This window comes from Uranotaenia lowii, chromosome 3 (genome assembly GCF_029784155.1).
Source record: "Uranotaenia lowii strain MFRU-FL chromosome 3, ASM2978415v1, whole genome shotgun sequence".
Lineage (NCBI taxonomy): Eukaryota > Metazoa > Arthropoda > Insecta > Diptera > Culicidae > Uranotaenia > Uranotaenia lowii.
This window is the reverse complement of record NC_073693.1, coordinates 167,343,852-167,361,417: the sequence shown is the minus strand read 5'-3', so window position 1 is coordinate 167,361,417 and position 17,566 is coordinate 167,343,852. Positions and strand designations below refer to the sequence as shown.

At 38.2% G+C, this 17,566-nt stretch overlaps 1 protein-coding gene across 1 annotated transcript; it reads right to left on the bottom strand.

Moving 5' to 3' along the window:
* Window positions 1-13,464: 13,464 nt before the first annotated feature.
* Window positions 13,465-17,566, bottom strand: LOC129756633 (toll-like receptor 13). The gene is made up of 2 exons (XM_055753548.1): window positions 17,411-17,566; window positions 13,465-17,343 (listed from the first exon to the last, which is right to left on the bottom strand). The coding sequence occupies exons 1-2, from the start codon at window positions 17,422-17,424 to the stop codon at window positions 13,749-13,751; spliced, it is 3,609 nt and encodes a 1,202-aa protein (XP_055609523.1). The 5' UTR covers window positions 17,425-17,566; the 3' UTR covers window positions 13,465-13,748.

Below are 17,566 nucleotides of genomic sequence, written 5' to 3'. Positions count from 1 at the left end.
CGTTTCGGCCTCTGGCTGCACCAATAATCTATAGCCAAAAAATCACAGTGAGAAAGAGCAACGTAAGTCTCAAACGGTTCGGATGTGAAACTGGTCAAAATAGCTTAATTTAAGAAATTTAATGATCATTCATTTCAAAAGTTTTTTTTTATTGTTATCTGTTCTCATTTAAACCTAATACAGCTGTTCATGATGGTTGATGCCTTGTTCCTGTAAACGATATTCCCTCCCTAAATTCAGTGGGTGGTTTTCTTAGAAACAATTTGTACAAACAGCACAGGGGGAATATACACAACCCAGGAAAAAATTCTAAGATATTATTTCTTATCCATTTCGGCTTGGCATTCCACTAGTCTTTTCGGGAAACTATTGCATTTCGATAGGTCCAGGATAAAATTGTCACAACCAGTGCTGCAAATATGTAATCAGTTTCAGCTTTCAATTTTCAATTGAATTTACTGCAGTGTACGCTCAGTTCATTTCCATCCGCATTCATCGGATAATGAACAGAAAGCTCAATCCCGAAAGCACTCTGCATACTCATTCACGAATCGGCAATATCGGAGCTCAGTATACATTCAGGCTCTTTGCAGCTTCATGAGATTATCCAATATTCATTTTCATTATCATTATCATTAAGTTTAGTTGAATGGTGACAAAGCTTGTTCGATGCACTAGACTTGCGGAAATTGAATTATTACTGCTGAGATTCCTATTTTTTAAGGATTTTGATAAGGAAAAAACGTGATAGTGTGTAGAGGTGGGAAGGTCGAGAAATAAGTGTTCGGATTGGCGAGAAGAACGCTGGCGAGGGAGCGTGTGGGACGAATGTGGGGGACAAAATTATGACAACATGTAACAAAATTAAGACACAAATATGACAAAAATTTGGCAATAAAATTACAAAACATGACAAATGTGATAAAAATATGACAATTTTTTAACAAAAATGACAAAATTTTGGAAAAATATAACAACTGACAAAAGTGTGACAAATAAAACAAAAATATGACGAAATATTGGAAAAAAAACTCCAAAATAAGACAAGCGTGGTAAAAATATGACAAATATATAACAATAAATTTATAATTAAAATAACAAAAAAAACTAAATTGAAGGAACAAAAATGTCGTCAAACTATATAAAATTATGATAAAGTGATAAAAATATGACAAATGTCAAATCTTTCGGATTGTTGTCATTTTTTACCAAATTTGTCATAAGTTTGCCAAGTTTTTTTCATTTTATTGTTAATTTTTTGTAATGATTTTGTCATATTTATCAGATTTATGTCATCATTTTGTCTTATTTTTAAATATTTGTTATATTTTTGGCTAAGGTTTGTCGAATTTTTGTCATTTTATTGTTAAATCGAAGTCATATTTCTGTCTTAATTTTGACAAAATTTTGTCATATTTGTCAGATTTTAGTCATAATTTTGTAATTTTTTTGTCATGTTTTGTTATTGTATTGTTAAAATTTCGGTTTATTTTTGTAATATTTTTCATATTTTTTGTCTTATTTTTATCACATTTGCCAAATTTTTATCTCATCTGTCAGATTTTTGTCATGTTTTTGTTATTTTTTGTCATTTTAAAGTTATTTTTTTTTGTCATATTTAGGCCATACTTTTGTCATATTTGTCAGATTTTGTTCATACTAAATATTGTCATAATATTGTAATTTTTCACCATATTTATTACATTTTATCAAAATTTTGTCAATTTTTGACCACAATTGTCAAATTTTTGTCATATTTGTCAGATATTCGCCATGTCGTCATCAAGAAATTTATATTCATCTCTCTTCCCGTCCCCTCTGAATAATCGTATAGTCTTAGTGAATTTCCAATCGTGTTTTCTTTTCGAATCCCATTTTACCATTTTTGAAAATGGCAAAAACAAATGCCTACTGAAATTATCAGCAACTTTCGCTGACACTGATTGAATGCTAAAGCTACATTCACTGATCGTATGCAATGAGTGACAGAAACGCCTAAGCGAAAGACGCTTTCGTAGCAGTCGAGTGAAACAAGTTAGTTCGGGTTTACGAGTAAGCTTTCTACTGACTGATAGACATACTCGCAAAGCTTGCCGTAGGCACGAACATGACCGAGCCGATCAGATGCTTTTATATTCGTTGACTTTTCTATTCCGTTCATTTCAGTTCAAGCTTTTAACACTGATAGAAAATCACAGTCAATATCATTCGTGCTTTCAGAAAATTTGCAGCACTGGCACAACATAAGCTAATTGAATGCATTTTCTCTTCTATCAAGATACTGGAGAGTATTGATCATCAGCTGGAGGTTATTCCTGAAACTTAAACTGTAAAACTGTTAAAAATTATTTGAAATAATTAAAAAGTGAGTCAACTTACATTTCCAGTGTTTCTAGACCAGTTGTTTTATTTTTTTGAAAGGTTTTTGGTTGTCACGAAAAGATAAACAAAGCAAATGGCTACCATGATGAAAATAATGATTTCAAAAACAGATAAAGTAGTTCTACCTGGTAGCGGCATTGCCTACCACTCTGGCTTTCGTTTTACGTTTTGCGAAGAATGAAAAAGAGTGTCCCGTCTGTTTGTCTGTGGTGTGATAGTTCATCTATCTAACGCTAAAAATTCAATCAAAAAATATCATCAGAGTAAAAAGTTATGGAAGTTCAAAGTCGAAGTCACATTGCGCGTGCTTCCAATTTCTATACAATTATGAACGGTACTGTATATGAAGAAATTTATTGTCCAGAATTCGAATATAATGTTAGATTCCATCTATAAGTTTTGGTTTTGGTGTTAAGGTGGTTCAAATATGAAAAGTACATCAATTTCTAGCATCACTGGAGATCATTTAGGATTTTCCAATAGTTAAGACCTTAACTTGTTCGGCAACTTTATTCAAGACCGCAAAACGTTTTGACTTATGGCTTAAAAGATATTAGAGATTTACTTTCAGTCTTTACGCCAATTTTTGCTTCGAAACTCCTGTACTCGGGAGGAAACCTTCTCTAACTTTTTTTTTGCTCAATTCAAAATTGCTAGTTGATTTCAGTAGATCTAAGTAGGTAGCGATTTGGGAGGAACGTACGTGACAGTCACTAGGAAAATGTTACGATTTTTTTTTTTGTGAAAGTGAAAAATCTCAAAATGTTTTCAAGTTTCAAAATATTTATTTGAAGGCTAATTTTTATTGAAAAGTATCAAATTATACCGACAACTGCCGATGAAAAAAACTTCACTTACTTACTTACTTAATGATCCCGGGCCGATCCTCCGGTGCATAGGGCCGTGGAAAAAGACCTCCACTGTTGACGATCTGGAGCCAGCGTCTTCACCTGGTCCCAGTCAAGATTCTCGTCGACAGTTCGGATTTCAGCGGCTAGTCTTCGCCCGCCACGAGTTTCTGGGCCCGCCTCTTCTTCGATGACCTTCTGGATTTCAATCTAGCGCCTCTCTGCAAATCTCGTTTTAATCTTTTCGCAGCGTGTGCCCAATCCATCTCCACTTACGTTCCCGAATCTCGATTTCTAGCGCCCTTTGATGACACCGGCGATGTAGTTCCTCATTCGGGATCCAGTTGCCAGGCCACCAAGCGCGGATGATATTCCGCAGGCAGCGGTTTACAAATACTTGCAGTTTTCGCGTCGTCACCGCATATGTGCACCAAGTTTCGCACCCGTACAGCAATACGGATTTGACGTTTGAGTTGAAGGTTCGGATTTTTGTTCGTAGAGAGATCTGGCGTGACCGCCAGATGTTTCGGAGACTCGCAAACGCAAATCGGGCTTTTCTGATCCGGGTTTCGATGTCTTTCCTGGTACCACCATCAGGCGTAATCTGGCTACCAAGATACTGGAAGCACTCCACTTTCTCAACTTGTTGCCCAGCTACCATGAAACTGGAGGGATTTCCTGTGTAGATCTCCATCGACTTGGTCTTTCCGACATTGACTTTGAGACCTGCTGCCTTGGAACTTTCGGTGAGGTCGTCGAGTTTGCTCTGCATATCCAGTTGCGTTTGGGCGAGCAAAACAATATCGTCAGCCAAGTCAAGGTCGTTCAGATGCTCCATTGTTGAAGGATTCCACGGCAATCCTCGGTTCGGTGCACAGTCGATCGATCCAGTCAGAATCTCATCCATTACGATTAGAAAAAGGAGCGGTCATAAAATACATCCTTGTCTCACTCCAGCAGTTCCCGGGATTGGTTCGGACAAGACACCGTCATGCAAGACCTTGCACGAAAATGTCTCGTATTGTGCTTCCACGAGATGGACTAGTTTCTCTGGGACCCCTTCTCGCCTTAGAGCCGCCCAGATGTTTTCATGGTTAAGTCGGTCGAATGCTTTTTCGAAATCAACGAACACCAGTAGAAGAGAGTCCTGGAATTCGTTGATTTGTTCCAGTAATAATTCGTAGCGTTGTGGTGTGGTCCACACATGATCGTCCGGATCGAAATCCAGCTTGTTGCCGTCGGAGTGTAGCGTCGATTTTCTCCTGTCCTGTTCAGCATCTTTTTGCATAGTACTTCTAAGGTTGTACAGATCAACGTTATGCCTCGCCAGTTACCGCACTCTGTTAGGTCTCCTTTCTTCGGGACCTTTACGAGGATACCCTGCATCCAGTCGGCCGGGAATGTTGCAGTATCCCAGATGTCAGCGAAAAGACGGTGCAACATTTGTGCTGACAGGGCAGGGTCGGCTTTCAGCATTTCAGCAGGGATGCAATCGATCCCAGGTGCCATGTTGGATTTCATGTTCCTGATTGCCGCTTCTATTTCAGCCAGCGAAGGCGCTTCCGAGTTGACGCCATTTATGCGACTTACTGTTGGCGCTTCGAGCTGCAGATTCTGTTGGCCATCGCTATTCGTGACTCGGAAGAGTTGTTCGAAGTGCTCAGTCCATCGTTTGAGCTGATCTGTTCGATCGGTCAATAACTACTGACCTGCTAGGTCTTTCTTGGCATTCTTGCATTAGTTCTTGCACCACTGAGGCGGCGAGAAAAGTCATAAAGTAATCGGATATCTCCATTGGCGGCGGCTCTTTCCCCCTCTTCGGCTGGGGAATTTGTCCAGGCTCTCTTGTCTCGTCTACAAGCTCGTTTAACTGCCTTTTCCAGCTCCGCATATCGTAAGCGGGCGGCTGCTTTGGCTGACCCGGTACATGCCTGCTCAATTCCGACTTTCGCCTTTCTCCGACCATCGACCATCCTCCAAATTTCATCCGACATTCATTCACTTCTTCTTCCACAAACTTTACCGAGAGTACTATGGCTCGTCGTGATAAAGGCATTCTTGATTCCACACCACTGTTCTTCGACTGTTCCGTCTGTCGGCAGCTCCGAGGCTCGGGATTCTAGCTGTTCAACGTATGCCCTTTTCACCTCTGGATTCTCCAACCGGCGGACGTCGTTTCGACACCCGACTTTCTCCTCGCGCCGTTGGACACGCGCAACTCTCAGTCGTATCTCGCCAAGGACGAGGTGATGGTCAGATGCAATGTCTGCGCTTCGCTTGTTGCGGACATCAAGAAGGCTCCTTCTCCATTTTCGGCTGATGCAGATGTGATCAATTTCATTTTCTGTTCGGCCATCTCGGGATACCCAAGTGACCTTATGTGCTGGTCGATGGGGGAAGAGCGATCCACCGATCACCATGTTGTTGTTGCCACAAAATTCTACAAATAGCTCTCCGTTTTCGCTCATCTGTCCTAGGCCATGGCGGCCCATGATGCGCTCAAGGTCTTGATTATCGGAGCCAATCTTTGCGTTGAAGTCGCCCAAATGGATTTGAATGTCACCCTTCGGAATTCTCTCTACCACGCTGTTCAATTGACTGTAAAACTGCTCTTTCTCCTGCAAATCGGCAACTTCAGTTGGCGCATAACACTGGACCATTGTAAGGTTTCTAACCCGTGTTCTAAATCTGGCTACGATTATTCTTTCGTTGATCGGTTCCCATCTAATGAGGGCCTCGTAGGCCTGCAGGCTTAACAGGAAGTAAAGCAGGACATCTGGAAACATCAGGATGGAAAATATCCCGATCTGAAAAGTCACAAAAGCTAAATGGAGTGTGCAGATAAACAACTATTTTAGTAATTTTCAAAAGGATGATGATGTTTTCAAGTTCTGCTCATTCTATCTGGTAAGATCGAACATTCCTTTAAAAAAAAAACGTGTATTTACTGCGTATAAAGTAAATGAATTTAGTAAAGAATGGCAGTTGTGAGACTGTAATAAAACTTGCTGCATTTAGAATTAGACAAAACTTTAGCTCCTATTGTGGCGCTCCTGGTGAACGGATTTGAAAGTTCTTGGTTTCCACGTGTCAGAAATTTTGTCAGCTTCAGTACGGTGAGGGCTGCTACTTTAGACCTAGAGGCCAGGGCCGTAGGAAGAACCGACTCATGGGGGGGGTTTTGGTGACTGATTTTAACCTGTGATGTTTTGCCCAACAACGTACGAAAAAAAACAAATTTTATTTGTTACTATGATTATTCATTTTTAAGTTTTCATTAATAGTTCTTGTTTTAAAACGGAACTTTAGAAAAATGGTCCTTAGCCTAAAGGGTGACCTAATTTTTTTTATGAAACTTTTGGAAACAAAATATGGAATTTGCTTTCATCGAAAGTACAAATTTAAGAACTTGTTTAAAAGTCTGGTAGGTCGAAGCATAAAATAAGTTCTTTTCAAGCTTGCCTTCAATTTATTTAAAAAACGTATTCTATGCTCAAAACATACAAGCCCAAACTCTTTTGCAAATTCCAAGAATTTAACCTTAGAAGAAAATAAATTAAAAATTTAAAAAAAAAACAGTAAGTGATAACAAATTTTCAGATCAAATTTACTCGAAGCAAACTTGAACTAAAGTTATGATTTCAGTTTGAAATTCAGCTTTAAAAAACTTCAATATCAAGAATGTTAATCAATACACCGAAAAAATATAGAATTTTTTTGCAGATTTTTTAGGTGAAGATCAGATACTTGTTTTTTTTAACAGGAAATATTTTTCCTAAAGAATCAATACCATAATGAAAATCCTGTTTGAATTTTTTTCAAATATAATTAGGAATATTATGCATAAAGCAAAACATAGAAAATTCTTCTTTATATCTACGATTTTCAGCTGAATTGTGTGTACAAACTTCTTCTGATTAAAAAAAAATTAAATCTGGAAATTGACAAGCAAATTTTTATGTTCATGTTCTCTTGAGTTCTTTTACAATTTTATGTTGATTGAAAAACTCGTTCACTCATTCCTGAATTTCAAATCTTAATACTGAACCTGAATTAAAAAATTGAACTGTTTCCAAATTTCTATACCATTTCTGAAGTGTACAAAAATACGATTTCCGAATCTAAATTTCAGATCAGAATTTTATGAGCCAAGTTTCAGAGTTATCATTCATGAATCTTTTATTTAAATTATGCATCGCTGGTTTAATATTAATTCATTTTTTCAATTATTTATTTTTAATCTGTATTGTGAATCAGAATTAAAATGATGAATCTGAATCTGAGTTTTCAATTTTGGATCGCCACTTAGAAGCTTTTAAAGTTTAAATGTTGTTTTAGAATAAAGTTTGAGAACTTCGATTTAAAATGTAAAACAAAATTCTTCTTTTTTCATATTCGGAAAATGATTATCAAAATATTGAAAACACAAATGATTTTCGAAAAACATGATTCAAATTTGATATGAAATGCAAAACCGAATCAGGATTTCAAAGCAGCTTTACATTCTTAATTTCTAATGATTATTCGAACTGAAAATGAAGAAACCTGAATTTGATACATAATCAGAAATACGAAAATATTTAGAAATTAAAATTTTGGTTATGGGAATAAAGAATCAAAATCTCCAAAATGAGTTTAATTTAAAATTTAATATTCAGACCTGAATTTCTATTATAAGGTTGCAAGATTGTCCGACAAATAATATAAATATGCCCGGATATTTAATATAAAATTTGGAAAAAAAATCCGGTCTGACCCGGTTGCCCGGATTTCATCTGAAAAGCCGGGTTTGTTCTCATTTCAATTTTAAATCAAACTTTAAAAAACAAATTGAGTTAAAAAATATTTTTTATTCATGCGTCCAAACGTTTTGAAGCAAGTTTAAAAAAAAATCAGGAAAGGTTTGTTCAAATCTTTTTTTCATGATTTTTGATGAGCAATTCCTAACTTTTGATCTGTATTGCCCGATATTGCCTGGATTTTGGTAGAAAATTTTGAAATCAAATACCCGGATTTTGCCTAGTTTTTACATACAACAGCCCGGATTTGTTCGGCCCGGATACGTGGTGAAAAAAATCTGACAACCTTAGTTTATGAACAAGTGAGAAAATTTTGAAAAACTGTAGCAAAATTTTGAATTTGGGATGGGTTTTTGAGATTTTGGAATTAATTTTTAGTCTAGATTGTTTTTCATGAATAGACTTGCTCTATTATCATAATTTGATTATGGATTTAAAATTTTGAGTGTAGAGTAGAATACCTCGCTTGCTTTTTTGGACCCTCATGGGGGGGGTTTAACCCCCAAAACCCCCCCCCGTTCCTACGGCCATGCTAGAGGCTACTTTAGTCCTAAAATGCCGAATATCGGGAATAACTCTTTTCGTTTGTATAGATTCAAGACACTCCTATGCAAACAATGAACTCGTATTCTTCCCTACTTTATTCTATCATACCGATATTCTAATAAAATTTTCAACGTTCAAAAAAAGTATCGTAAAACGGGGTAACTTTGATCAGCGGGGTAAATTTGACCAACAATGAACTTTTCCACATTATCATCAATAACTCAGTCTATAGTTTGAATTTTTGAAAACTGTTTTCTTCGTTTGAAAGCCTATTGATTGAGTATCAAATAGGCTACATCTGGTTTGTATTTCAATTTTTTTTCTGTTAGTAAAAATCTCATTTCAAAATCTCTAAATATCTATTTTTTCCAAGGCTCGCCAACAAACAGCTCTCCTGATGATACCAAAAAGCACCTAGAAGCAAACGGGTTGTTTAATGTGAAAGATCAACTTTTTTTTCTTTGTATATGAACAGTTATAGTGCGTTTTTTTATAGTGATTTAATGTTAAATTTTAAATATTTAAAAAATAAGGACATTTTCCAAGAGTAAGCCCGTATTGGACAGATGGATAGGAACCCTATCAAATCGTTATCTTTGAAGAAAAAATTAAAATGGAAATAGTGGGAGGGTCTAGGGGAATGTGTGAAGGTAAAATTTCATTTGTATTTTGCAGCTCAAACTATTTAGCAATTATTATAATTTTGGCCCCTAAATGTAGGCAGCATAATTGTTCTTTTTTCGATTATAAACATTTATAAAATAAAACGTTAAAATCAAGGTAAAATTGATAAACTTGCATATTTTAATATTATGAAGGTGTTTTGTATCCTTTATGATCAAGAAAGCTCGTTAAAACCGTCACAACAGAGACTGATCAATGTTACCTCAAAGCATCAAATTCTGAACAGAGACGAAAACGATTTTTATATCAAATTTGAATTAGTCTTATAAATTTCTACATCCATGTTTTACGTTCATAAGAGTCCAGTACTGGTTTTAAAAATATAATACATGCCACATTCCCCTTAACAGAAAAAAATGTTCGATATATATTGAAAAAAGTGATCGAAGGATTAGGAAATCTACCATTGCTGTGATGAATATGAACTATATAATCTATTTTTCCTGAAATAAAAAAAATCATAGGAAAACACGTAAAATAGGTAAAGGGTCCAATAATACTTTCGGTTATGTTGTTCCATTTTTAGACTTATCATCTTTTTTTTCTATATTAACCAATCAATTAATATGCAAATTTTCATAAAGGCATAATTAAAAATCTATATTGAGCATTAGACTGAGTCGATTTGGGATAATTTTTGAATTTCTCAAACCCTGGGGTCTTAAAAGCTTCGTCTTTGTCTAAAACTCAGCCATGAATTTTTGCAGAATTTTTAAGTAACGTTTGAGTAAATTTGAACATTTAGGTTTTTATGGGAAATTTGAATATTTTGTACTGAAAAATCAACATCATTTTTGTATCTTCTGTGGAACCGAGCCAGCTGACAGTTTTTGTGCCAATTTATAAAATTCCTAAATGAAATTTTCCGCTGAACAACTTTATCGAAGACCGTAACTTCGTATCTTATTAGGCAAAAAAGTTATTAGCTGTTTAACAGAGATATGTCTTTTCGCATTGATAAACAATAAATTCAATTGACATCCCTGCAGGGTGCCTAGCGAGTAGCGAGGTATTGTATGGCTACTTTTCATGCAATACTTCGCGAGGCACCCTGCAGTGATGTCTGTTGAATTTATTGTTTATCAATGCGAAAAGACATACCTCTGTTAAACAGTTAATAACTTTTTTACCTAACTTGTGTTAAAATAAAGATGAAGTTGAAAATAAAGATGAAGTATGCAAAATTTTCTAAATAAAAATTGCCCTTCGCTTATTTTCACACCTTTCATGTTCTTCAAATCTGGTATCCGTCTTTAAGCTATTATACCTGAAATATTCTTGCTCAAACAACATGACACTCCACGATATAGTCGTTTAATATTTTACACATATACTTTTGTAAACAGCAGCTTCGAAGTTGATACTCCAGTAAATTATTATTATTGAATCAAATGGTTTTGCTGCTTTTCAGTGGTTGAACGAAAGAAAATTCCGAAAAGTATTAGAAGAGTCATTTATGCAACAAGATGCAAAAATTAGGATTTTTCAGCACGAGTCGTAATTTTATCAAACGAGGCTTGCTGAATGGGATTGTTACGTCGAGTGCTGAAAAAACCGAGTTGTGCAACGAGTTGCGTAAAATTTTTTTCGCAACACCGCAAAATACCCATCAGAATCAAGTTTTTACCCTGAAGAAACAGTATCTCCTTCCAAATCAAAACTGAGGCAAAAAGTTGCGCTTATGGACACTGTTTTGGAAACTGTATCGAAAAGTATTGCTTTTCGACCTTATTTCTTCAGTAGGAAAGGCAGGTCTTTTCGAAACCAAAGTTCGTGACGAAAAACAAACATTTTAGTGTGGAGTTGTAAAAAAAAAATGCAAATTGAATCCAGAATACAGTTGAAAAATATTTTTAAATTTAATTTAGGAAATAATATATTTTAATTTTGACTAGAGTCATAAAAAAAGTATAGATTTTTGGATCTTTTTTCATCCCTGGATTTAAAGGGTGATACGGTCAAAATTTTGTCAATATCAACTTGACGTATTTCTTTCAATTTTGCATTTAAATAACTTGGACACCCCTCATTTGGAAGGTGTGTGTGTGTGTGTAGAATGTTGCTCCTATTTTGATTTTGGAATTCACTCTTCAGTTGTCAAAATGCCGTCCAAGGAAGAGGAGCAGCGTATCAAAATTTTGCTCGCGCTTCGCAAAAATCCGAGCTACTCGCACGCAAAGCTGGCAAAATCGCTAAAAGTTGCCAAATCAACCGTTACCAATGTAATTAAAGTGTTTGGGGAACGTTTGTCGACAGCCAGGAAGTCTGGATCGGGGGGAAATCGAAAACCGGAAGCCGCTGAGACGACAAAGAGAGTTGCCGGTAGCTTCAAGCTAAACCCTAACCTCTCTCTCCGAGATGCCGCAAATAAACTGGGTGTATCGTCTACAACCGTGCATCGAGCCAAAAAACGAGCCGGACTATCGACTTACAAGAAGGTAGTGACTCCAAATCGCGATGATAAACAAAATACGACGGCCAAATCGCGATCCCGGAGGCTGTGCACGACGATGCTGACGAAGTTTGACTGCGTGGTAATGGACGACGAAACCTACGTCAAAGCCGACTACAAGCAGCTTCCGGGACAGGAGTTTTACACGGAAAAAGGAAGGGGAAAGGTAGCAGATATTTTCAAGCACATGAAACTGTCAAAGTTCGCCAAGAAATATCTGGTTTTGCAAGTCGTCTGTACCTGTGGCTTGAAAAGCAGCATTTTCATAGCTCCCGGGACTGTCAACTAAGAAATTTACGTGAAAGAGTGTTTGAATAAACGTCTGCTGTCTTTCCTGAATAAACACGGTTGTTCCGTACTGTTTTGGCCGGATTTGGCATCTTGCCATTACGGTAAAAATGCCATGGAGTGGTACGCCGCCAACAACGTGCAGGTGGTTCCCAAGGACAAGAACCCTCCCAACACGCCAGAACTCCGCCCAATTGAGAGATACTGGGCTATTGTCAAGCGGAACCTAAAGAAGACCAAAGAAACTGCTAAGGATGAGCAGCAGTTCAAGGCAAACTGGCTTTCTGCGGCGAAGATGGTGGACAAGGTGGCTGTACAAAATCTGATGACAGGGGTTAAGCGTAAGGCCCGGCAATTCGGATTTGGAAAAGCGGAAGCCTAACTGAATATTTTTCCTGAATTTTATACTAATTAAACTTGAAAAAGAAATTTAATTTGATTTTTTTAAATAAACGATTTCACCGATTTACATGCGTTTTTCCTTGACCAAATTTTGACCGTATCATTCTTTATGCATCATCTTTAAGCCTTCCTCTGTAGCAGTCACGAAAGATGAAAAAATTGGATTGAACTAAAAATCTGGAAAAGACTATATTCTGCATTACATTTTATTATCAGTCACAAAATCACTCTCAAAATTCTGTGCTGCACACAAGAAAAAGTTGTTGGTTTGTTTGATTATGGAATCTTTCTTAATTTACAATTCCTTCTTTCCGATCGACATTATTAGTCATCTTTTCACCGAGAAGCGTCAAAAAAATCCGTGATTACGCGTTAATAATCGCGTAATAAATAGTTTAATTATGATTGCCCCCGCGTAAGAAAACTAGAGGAAATGTAAAAACAGAAGCCCAACTAAAACGGTTAAACGGCATATGTGGTCGTCTCCAACCCAGACCAGTCTGGTCCAATTCAGTCTGTCTCTATTCAGCGCGTCTAGTTTGGAGAATCTCGGACGGGTCAATCCTCGAACCAGCAGCAGCAGCACCAAATTCAATTATTTTTCTGTCCGAATGCTGACTGCTGGCTCTGGGAGGTGATCAAAATTGATGGCCGGTTCATTCATAAAACTTTGCACGAAAGATTTCCCCACACCGACCCCATGGGAGCCAAACGGAGCGCTGCATCGACCCCGGGGAACCGATCGATCGAATTTGGTGGATCCACACCACCATCGAAAATCTGAGGTGTCGATCGACCTCCACCGGTCATTATCGGCCAGCTAGCAGCTAGCTCAAGGGAGTTTGGTTTTCGGATTGAAATTTGTAACGCTGGTAGGCCAAACAACGAAAAATAATGAACATAATTACCCCTAAGCCGGATGATGGTGGCTTGGCTTCCAGCCAGGGTGTGAAGTTTTTTTGGAGGTTCTTTCACTTCTTCACAGATTTTTTTCTTGTTTCTTTTTGGTACTCACCACCAATAGTGCTGCACAAAGAGAAAACAAGTGATTCTTTGATGAGGTACAAAAAATGGTTTATTTTTCGACAATAAATCAAAGCTACTGGATAGTATTAGATTGTAGGTCCATTCTGTGTGTGTAGGGGGGGCAAGGAACAACAATGGACGGTGCGGAACTGATCGGGTCCCGGTTCAAATTCGTTAAAAGATATATGATCTTTTCTATCGACGCGTTTCGGGCGCGAATGGTATCAAATCGGAGAATCTAGCTCAAAATCAATCATAAGAACATCATAAATAACTTGGTTTCTATTGTTGGCAATCGTCGGCCGCTGATCTATAATAGCTTTAGCAACAGATTCCGGCAAAACTTTTTCCCGGACACTCCATTTCCTGTTTCTTCCAGAGCAAAACTTCTTCCTCTTCGAAAACATGAATCGCCTGTTCAAGCTGATCACAGATCCATTCAGTGCCCTGCAAACCAATGAACTCCATATCCTTGAATGTCTGCACAATTTTTTCACCGTCAATAGTGTTGAATGAATTTCCTCCAATAACAAACATTTCCAAATCCGGGAAGTGACCAAACAGATTGTAGTCCAAAGTGTTTAGTTTGTTGTGGGAAATGTCCAAAACTGCCATCGATTCCTGTGTAGTCATTCCGGCTTCTTCGAAGCTGCTGATTTCGCAGTATGATGCATTGAAAATGGCCAGTTCATCGAGAGAATTCGTCATTCGAGCTAAATCCAGATGCTGCAGTGCGTTGCCTGATACATTAAGATTCTCAAGATTATTAAAACGCAAGATTGAATCTAAACTCGTAAAATGGTTCCTCGCCAAGGATAGTTCAAACAGTTCGTAGGATGGTGAAGATTCCGCTTGAATGGAACTCAGCTTATTGTCATCAGCATACAAAACGTTTAGATCTTCCGTAATGGCTAACGAATTCAAGTTGTTCTTCGAAACGTCAAGTTCAACCAAAGTCTTCGCAAAACTCATACGAGGTAAATCAAATTCGACAAACTGATTCCCGGATAAATCCAGCCGCTCCAAATTCAAACAGTCCCGGAAAAGTTGGGATTCCAGAGAGTTAAGTTTATTTTCACTTAAATCTACTTGATTAAGATTGCGTAATCCACGGAACAATTCAGGTTGCAAGGATTCGATTCCATTGCTGCTCCACGATAGAACTTCCAATGAAAACAGGTGCCGGAAAATGTCGTTATCCAATGAGCTGAGACCGTTCCGGCTCAAGTCCAACTGTTCCAGTTCCAGTAAATTATCGAAAATACCCAGCGGTAAGGATTCTAGCAACATGCCCGCCAGTTCAAGGCTTTCCAGTCTCGGGAGCTTTACAAATAACTTAACATCCAAAGATTTGGCAGGATTATCTGAAAGAAACAAGTTCTCTAAATCGTCAAGATCGTCAAAAATTCCCACCGGAAAACTGCTGATACTGTTTTCCACGAGATTCAAAGTTAACAGATTCGGTAGCTCTCTGAACCAATCCTTATCAATCGCCGTAAGCTTATCATCCGAGTTGATGGAAAGCACTTTAAGCTTCCGGTTGAAATGGAAGAAACCTCGTGGAAGCGATGAAACTTCAAAACCATGCAAATACAGCTCCTCCAAACGTAGAGCATACTTCAGCAGATCTCTGTCCAAGTTGTTGACAGAGCTCGGCCCAATTGATACTTCTTGTAAATTTCCAAGCTGATGGAAAGTATTCACTTTTACGTCTCCAATGGGGTTGTGATTCAGATACAATTCTTCCAGATTCTCCAATCCACGGAACATCCCATCGTTGAGCTCAGTCAGCTGATTCGAATCCAAGTCGAGCATTTCGAGAGACGCCAAGTTCGAAAATACATTTCGAGGAAGCTGCACTAGGCTTGAATTCTCCATAGACAGTTTTTCAAGCCTGGACAAATCCCTGAACACGCTATCCTCCAACCTATTAATTGGATTGTTATCCAAATCTAGCTCTTCCAAATTGGATAATCCAAAGAACATTCGTGATCTGAGCTCACGAATGTCGTTGTCGCTCAGCGCTAACTCCTTCAACTGTCGATTTTGTGCGAAAATGTTGTCCAAAATCCCCTCCAAATCATTGTCATCCAAACGCAACTCTTTCAACGATTTCAAGTTGCTGAAAGCATCGATTGGGATGTTTTTCAAATAGTTATCCGAGAGATCTAACTCTTTGAGGTTATGTAGAGAACTTAAAACTTGACCATCAATTATTCCGATCTTATTCGACGATAAATCCAATTCCTTCAAGGAAGAAATCCCTCGAATGGCATCCGGTATTTCCGTGAGTTTATTATCATCCAAGTCTAACGACTCCAAACGTTTCAGATACTCGAAGGCATTAGTGGGAAATGATTTAAAATAATTATCGGACAAATCCAAATGATCCAGCGATCTCAAATTCAAAGCAGACGAACGAATAGTTGAAAATTTATTGTTGGAAAGATACAGCTCCTCCAAAGAATCCGCGGCACCTTGAAAGACGGAATCCTGCAAATCTTCCAAATTGTTATCGCTAAGAGAAAGCTCCTTCAGCCGAGTTAATCCAGAAAACAAGCCACGAGGGATTTCACCAATCAAATTATCTTCAAGCGACAAACTTTTCAGCTGTCCAACATCATTGAATACCGCTCCATCTACAGAACGTATCAAATTGTCCTTCAAATCAAGTTTCTTAAGATTTCTCAACCCACGGAACGACCCCGCTCTCAGCTCTCGAAGTAGATTGTTCTCCAAGAACAATTTCTCAAGTGCCTCAAGATCGCTAAAAATTCCTCCGTCCAGTGTTGCCAGGTTATTATCATCGAGATCCAAAATTTCCAATCGGCGCAAATTAGCGAATGCCCGCAGTGCGATCTTACTGATGACGTTACCTTCGAAATGCAACGTATCCAAATTGGTATTCCTCGAGAACAGATCATCGTCCAGGCTGCCGATTTCATTGAACTGAACCGACAATTGCTCCAAGCGCGGAAGATTCGAGAATAGGCCAGGTTGCAACGCTTCAATTGAATTATTGTTCAGAACAAGTGTTTGAATCGCAGAGTTCGGTGCGAATAGTCTTTCATCCACATGTTCGATATAGTTTTCGGTCAAAATCAACTCCCTCAAATACGTCAAACGAGCAAACGTTTCCGGCAGCAAAACTTTAATGTTATTTTCCTCAAGATCAAGTTCAATCAAACCTGTCAGCGGAGCGAACGCTTGTGCGTCAATAGTCGATATCTCATTTTCCTTGAGATCTAATTTTCTCAAACCCGCCAACCCAGCAAAGGTGTTTGGTTTAAGTTCTTGGATGAAATTGTTGCTCAGATCAAGCTCCTGCAAGTGCGCCAAATCTCGGAACACATTATCCGGAAGCTCCACTACTCGATTTTTATCCAAGTTCAATTCTTCCAACTGCGTCAAACCCTCGAAAAGCTGATGCGGGACGTTTTGGATTCTATTTTCAGACAGCCTCAGTGTGTTTAAATCCCGGCATCGTCTGAATGTGAACTGCTCGATTTCGCTTATCCTGTTCTTTTCAAAATTAGCCTTCGTCAGCTTCGTATCACGAAACATATCGTTAAATAGCTTTGTAATGCCATTTTTCTGAATCTTGAGATATTTCAGCTCCCGAGCATCCCGAAAAGTGCTAGCTTCAACAGCACGAATTTCGCAATCCTTCACCGAAAGTGATCTGACATTGTCGTTGTCATGAAACAAAGACGGAGGAATGATCGGAAAAGAAGAATCCACAAACTCGATGTCCAGAAACGGTCCAGTTCCTCCGACGATTTTTATACTGGCCACAGCATCCTTCGTATCATAGTGCAGATTGGCTAGCTTGCATTCCTTACTTCCCGAATAACAGCTGTACGTTCCTCCATAATCAGCTTGCGCTAAGCCCAACGGCAGAAGCAGCGCTAAAATGCTACGAAAATAGCAAAATTTCATTAGATTAAAATGCACTCTGCCGAAAAAAACGCACAAATACACACCTCAGCTTGAACATTTTGCACGCCCAGCCAAATTCACCAGCGAGATGAAAATATCAACTTCAACCTGCAGATGCTTTGCCGATATGTTTTAAACTGTTCCCTGGGAAACGAAACGCGACCGCGGTTGAAAATCAACTGAATGGTCTGGTGCGAAAA